The sequence below is a fragment of the Xylocopa sonorina genome, chromosome 5 (genome assembly GCF_050948175.1).
Source record: "Xylocopa sonorina isolate GNS202 chromosome 5, iyXylSono1_principal, whole genome shotgun sequence".
In the NCBI taxonomy this organism is placed as follows: domain Eukaryota; kingdom Metazoa; phylum Arthropoda; class Insecta; order Hymenoptera; family Apidae; genus Xylocopa; species Xylocopa sonorina.
In genome coordinates, this window is record NC_135197.1 from 4,024,392 (window position 1) to 4,031,024 (window position 6,633).

Below are 6,633 nucleotides of genomic sequence, written 5' to 3' on the forward strand. Positions count from 1 at the left end.
TTCAGCGGCGTTCGCCCTCTCGACTGGCGCACCGTCGTCCTCCTGTTTTGCACACGATACACGGCCAATCCCTCGGAGAATTCGAAGGTCCTCTTGTAAGCCCCCTTTTCATCTGCTCCTCATCGTCTCGCAGCCGCCCCGATCGCGTCTTCATCTTCTCTACCTGGCTCAGCCCAGTTTCGCCCAGTTTTCCCATCGATCGCCCGGCGATAATGTCGGATCGGGGAACCGTTCCTCTGCTCGCCCGCGGAGAAACAGCCCCGACTTATTCATGAAAAGGCGAACGGGCCCGATATAGACGAGCAGGCGAAACAGATTGAATTGTAAAGTCCTCGGCTACACTCTCTCGCAGGCGCGAATAAATGAGTGCCGCGGTGTGACCCGGTGCAGTTTCAGCTTGGAAACGGGTTGCGACCCTCTGGACGATTCGTTATGATTAATAGCTGTGACTGCGCGACGGAGGGAAAGAGAGAGAGAGAGAGTTGCGACGCGCCTGCTGCGAAATTGATTTATGCGAACGGTACCGGCGAATCCGACGAAAAACCGGGACAGAAGCTAGTGTATAGGAACGTGTCGTTCGAACGAGCAAGAAAGGATTCGAATATTTTTATTTCGTTGTTCCGAGATCGGCATTTTCGTTCAGATTTTACGCGAGACGCGGCAGGGAACAGGAGTTGTTATGGCAGCCACTTGTAATGTGTGTATACATTAAACATTTTCGAACTGTTATAAAAATGGTCACTTAGGCTGGATGACTCATTAACATTAACCATTAAGATCGAATTTACCTGCGATTAATTTGTAGATAGTCTTTTGTTCTACCTGTTACGTTATAATCCAGAGTATGCGTCATAAAAGATAAATGTTTTGTTATTCCGTGGAAAATTTTCGCCCATTCTTATCGCTACAAACGAAACTGCGTATTTGAAGATGTGCTGATTAGAATTTGACTGGGGATTCTTTTCGGGTGATCGGTTACGAACAATGTAAGCTCCAGATATATTCTAAACTTTAATGTTTATTTTGTCTGCACTCTTTACACTTGTACAATAAACGGAACTTCGTCTTAACATGAAGAGAATTCTCTCCACCTCGAAATTACCGCCTATGTTCAAATTTCCATGGAATAAACACAGGAGAGTAAATACGAAGTAAATATTTAAATGTAATGTATTTATTTGTGCATGTACATAGTATCCCGTGTAATTATAAAAGCATTAAATAATTGGCTAAATCAACGTTGCACACATTGGCATGTGCCGATGGTCCGAAAGAAACGATTTTCCTGTTGTTTTAACGAATTCTGTACTTTACACGGCAAGAATGACAGATTTGCAATTCCCAATTCACAATTATCGAAACGATGTTACAAACGTTGACCCGGGGTGATACTTCTTCTCAAATTCGTTCCTCAAATTTAGGACAGGGGACATTCGGGACGAGGGTGGCATTTCACTCGCCACTTGTAGTCGCAGACCTGCTTCTCCTGGTTAAACTGGAGGCCTGCAGGGCACTCCATAGGGATTGGCGGATCCACGGTGCAAACGAAGTAGGTACTGCAGTTGCATGGATGTCTAACCATCATATTGGTCTCGTTTAAGTCGTCTGGACACCGTGGCCTCAGTACGTTGTCGGAGTACACGTAGACCACGAGGGCCGCGAATATGATGAAACACAAGGCTGATGAAAATATTATAACATACCAATTAATTTCGTGTATGATGTTCGGTCCTTATATTTTTTCTTTGATAAATATTGCAACGAAATCAATCTCAAGTTAGAGAGAAACAGTGATATCAAGAATCAAGTCTCGAGTCATTTTGAAAGGTAGCAATGTTTCTATAATTAATAACGAAAACGTACGATGCTGTGCTCCTTGCGTTGAGAGTACAAGATAGATATTGACAGTAAAATAAAAAGAAAAGAACAGAAAGAAAAATCCAACTACTCCATTTGCTCCAATAGCGATGCAACTCTGCGCTACCAATTCTTAAGAATCAGCGTCTCTCTACGCGTCAGTAGTACAAGGAACGATTAACTATGAATTTTGTCATTGCTTAATTAAACGAGTAATACGAGTTTCGATCTGTTGCTACCTCCACTTTCAAACCGCGAAGTATTTCTCGCTGACCAAGACAATTAGCTTACCTTTCATTTTGTCTTTACAAATATAGTACACACTAAGTGTTCACACTACGTAATATACTGCAAATTTAATTTGTCTGCGCCAATTCGACGGCTTTATATACTCATTCGACTGATTAATTGCCATTATCTGCATACATCTGTGACATACAAAATAACTTTGCGCCGAATATCCTTATCAACCACGATATACGCCATTAATGTAGGAGCGTGTTACCTTTGTTCCGAGATCGATACAATCTGAAATTCGATTATTTCAAGAAAATAATCCGAGACACTAAACAAGAGCTTTCGTACAGTTTATAACCCGTTCTCAGAAATAGTTTCATAATTTTGAATGTTGCGAAATCTTTTAAGAACATTGGCAGCATGAACCTGTAGTTCGTTTAGAGCACCGCACCGAGCTTGAGATATTAATAACGCTTTACGTGAGCATCTATTAGAGAAAATGAAGAGAGTCATTTGCAGGGTGTCATAGATTTAATTGTAATTTCCATATAGCTTTATTTCATCAATTTGCATATTATTCTACTTGCATGCCATATATTTATGCAATGCATTTCCACTATCTTTTCTATCCTTATAATTTTTTGTTTAAGTGATTCGCTCTGTGCATGCGTTAGCGACAAGTTGAAATGCGAAGATCTATTTCATATAAAATTGTGGTGCGCTCCCTTAATTGAAATAAATAAAAAGGGAATGTATATACCTAACATTAATTAATTTTATATAGCTGGTGACAGCTGGACAAACGAAGGCAGAAAAGTAAAATAAAAAGAAATATTTGTATCATTTAATTAGTATAATGAATTGGTGAACATTTATGGCTGTAATTGCTTTTCGACAACGAAACTTCAATTTTTCTACGAAGTGTCCATCGAGTTTAAAATCAGACTGTGTAGGAGGAACTATCTTGGGCATTGGGATTCGGAGATAGACAATTCAAAAAAGATAATTTCTAACGCTTTGGCTCGCTTAACCTTCTCTAGCTCTATTACAAAAACTCTGGTTTGATTGCCTCTCGTGTCTAGGCTTTTAAGGTTATTCTAGGCAGTAGGCGTTGACGTTTTCCACCAATTAGGTCTTCTCAAAACGCCTACTCCTACATTTCCGTCAAGGTGCTCCCCACTTGGTGAGACTTTCCCGGCTTTTCGACGATGACCAGGTTTTACGGTACTCATATTCTATCCGGACCCCGTCTGGGTCACTTTTCTGCAGGTCGAGTCCCAACCATAAAACCCGTCATCGTCTCACTCGACGCGGCTGTCGAACATGTGGGCCCTAACCTCCTCATCGCCCTTTTCACTTCTCTGCCTACAACTGGTAGCTGATTTCCTTAGGATTAAGATAGAGTGGGCAACAACAGAAGATCGCAGAATGTTCTTCAGATTTTTATGAACATGCAACGGTGATCCAATGTTCCTCTTATGTGTTCGAACTTTCAGTTATTTCGTATTGTCAAATTATTGTGAAAAAGTTGGAGAAACCGTGACGAAACAAAAACATTTAATTTTTCTTAAAACGGACAGAAATATAACGTCGATACGTGATTAAGATTCGATAAGTTGATATAAATGGTTTCTCAGAAACCAAGTTTTTAATTTTTATTCGATTGCATAAAAGACGCTGCCAAACAATTTAATTCAACAGGAAAAATTTTATTGCTTTGTTACAACGTGTTATTGGTAGTACAATTATCGCTACAGAAAATTTGATTGCTCGTATAAAAAGAACAGTAATACTAAATAATCGTTTCATACTTCTTATTAATCGATCGATTAAGAACAGACTTAATTTTATTTATATTCTAAATGTAAATGTTTATTTTTACGTTCTCTACCACTGCCCGACAAGACTTCAATTTAATATTGATAGAAATTTCGATCGCAAATTCAATATCATTCTCGAACCTAACAACGGATGAGGAAAGGAAAACTGAAATAGTAAAAGAAGGCATATGCGATGTAAAATAGAGTAATTTATTTCCATTTCTCTCTTCAAATAGCTTTATTGTTAGAGAACATTCGTTACCTCAATTTCTGCGTATCACTTAACATATACATAAATAGCGACAGGTTAGAATATTTACGTACAGAGTTATTCGAGTGGTATTGTTAAGATTAAACTTAATCATTATATCGATTGTCCCAGATTTAGAGAAAAATGATTAAAAAGCCGTTCAGTAGCCAGGCTTTTTTGGATACTCAGGATGAGGTTCGCATTTCACTCGCCACTTGTAGTTGCAGACTTGTTTCTGCTCATTGAACTGGAGGCCACCAGGACATGCCATAGGCGCAGGTGGCTCGAAGTTGCAGTCGAAGTAAGTGCTGCAGTTGCACGGGTGTCTGACCTTTGAGTTGTTCTCGTCTACATCGTCTGGCCAGTGTGGCGACAGAGGGTTATCGATCACAAGTTATAGATCACTAGGATCGCGAATGCAGCGAAAAAGGGAGTTGGAAAAGTCGTAACCGATCCAACTAGTCCATGTAATATTTGATTAAAGCAACAATTGATTAATAAACGATTACTTTTAAAAATGTATTGCAGTGGTGAGAGAATGTACATGTGATATAGCTTTAGTATGGTTAAATAAATTCAAAGTGCTAGTTGTGAAGTAACAATGTTAGATACGATAATAATGGCATAATTCACTTATCAGGTTATCGATACTCAAAAAACGTTTATTTCACTTCATTCTTTCATGATACGGCTACATAAATTGCGTTACTGTTTCATCGATGTAAACGAATAGTGTGTATACATTACGAAGTAAGAAAGGATATATACTAAATCTTAATGTTTATTTCGTTTGCACTTTTTACACTTGTACAATAAAGGGAACTTCGTCTTAACACGAAGAGAATTCTCTCCACCTCGAAATCAACGTCTATATTCAAATTTCCATGGAATAAACACAGGAGAGTAAATACGAAGTAAATCTTTAAATATAACGTATTTATTTGTGCATGTACATAATATTCTGTGTAATTATAAAAGCGTTAAATAGTTGGATAAAACTCCGTTGTGCTCGTTGGCAGGTGCCGATGGTTCGAAACATACGATTTTCCTGTTGCTTCAACAAATTTTGTTCTGAAGTTCCTATAGATTTCTCTTATATCGAACTAAAGGGTGCAATGTGACAAGAATGACAGATTTGCAATTCACAATTATCGGAACGATGTTACAAACGTTGACCCGAGGTGTTGCTTCGTCTCAAATTCGCTGCTCAAATTTGGTATGGGGGACACTCGGGACGAGGATGGCATTTCACTCGCCACTTGAAGTCGCAGACCTGCTTCTCCTGGTTGAACTGGAGGCCTGAAGGGCACTCCATAGGAATTGGCGGATCCACGGTGCAAACGAAGTAGGTACTGCAGTTGCACGGATGTCTAACCATCATGTTTTTGTCATTTATTTCGTCTGGACACTGTGGCTTCAATATGTTGTCGGAGTACACGTAGACCACGAAGGCCGCGAATACGATGAAAAACAAGGCTGGTGAAAATATTATAACAGACCAATTAATTTCGTGTATGCTGTTCGATCCTTATTTTTTTTCTTTGATAAATATTTCAACGAGATCAATCTCAACTTCGAGAGAAATAGTGATATCAAGAAAGGAAGGCTATTTTCGAATGAAGCAATTGTTTCAATTTTACACTGTCTCGAGTAATTTTAAAAGGTTTGTGTCATGTTTCTATAATTAATAACGAAAACGAACGGTTCTACGTTCTTTGCGTTCAGAGTACATGTTAGATATTGACAGTAAAATAAAAAGGAAAGCGATACAACTTTGCCCTAGCAGTTCTTAAGAATCAACCCCTTTACTCGTCAGTAGTTCAATGAACGATTAACTATGAATTTTGTCATTGTTTAATTAAACAAGTAATACGAGTTTCGATCAGTTGCTACCTCCACTTTCAAACCGCGAAGTAGTTCTCGCCAACCAAGGCAATTAGCTTACCTTTCATTTTGACTTTATGAAGGTAATACACACCAAGTGTTCTCACTACGTAATATACTGTAAATTTAATTTGTCTCCGCCAATTCGATGGCTTTATATACTCATTCGACTGATTAATTTCCATTATCGGCGTACATCTGTGACATACCAAATAACTTTGCGCCGAATATCCTTATCAACCGAACTACGATATACGCCATTAGTGTAGGAACGTGTTACCTTTGTTACGAGATCGATACAATCTGGAATTCGATTATTTCAAGAAAATAATCCGAGACACTGAACACGAGCCATCGTACAGTTTGTAACCGGTTCCCGGAAATAGTTTCATAATTTTGTATGTTGCGAAATCTTTTAAGAGCATTTGTCAGCATGAACGCGCAGTTCGTTCAGAGCGCCGCACCGAGCTTGAGATATTAATGACGCTGTACGTGAGCATCTATTAGAGAAAATAAAGAGAGTCACTTGCAGGGTGTCATAGATTTAATTGTAATTTCCATACAACTTTATTCCATCGATTTGCA

At 38.8% G+C, this 6,633-nt stretch overlaps 1 protein-coding gene across 1 annotated transcript; it reads right to left on the reverse strand.

Moving 5' to 3' along the window:
• Window positions 1-1,417: 1,417 nt before the first annotated feature.
• On the reverse strand, window positions 1,418-6,116 carry LOC143423459 (peritrophin-1). The gene is made up of 5 exons (XM_076894817.1): window positions 6,110-6,116; window positions 5,392-5,640; window positions 4,350-4,521; window positions 2,363-2,385; window positions 1,418-1,680 (listed from the first exon to the last, which is right to left on the reverse strand). Exons 1-5 carry the CDS (start codon window positions 6,114-6,116, stop codon window positions 1,418-1,420), a joined length of 714 nt encoding a protein of 237 aa, XP_076750932.1.
• Window positions 6,117-6,633: the final 517 nt, after the last annotated feature.

Bases quoted from the DNA above. Each gene is read 5' to 3' on its own strand.
- LOC143423459 (XM_076894817.1), bottom strand. The intron at 4,522-5,391 runs GTCCCCCATACC...CACACTGGCCAG, and splicing joins ATGCCATCCTCGTCCCGAGT to ACGATGTAGACGAGAACAAC. The intron at 2,386-4,349 runs GTATCCAAAAAA...ATCGAATTTCAG, and splicing joins AAATGCGAACCTCATCCTGA to ATTGTATCGATCTCGGAACA.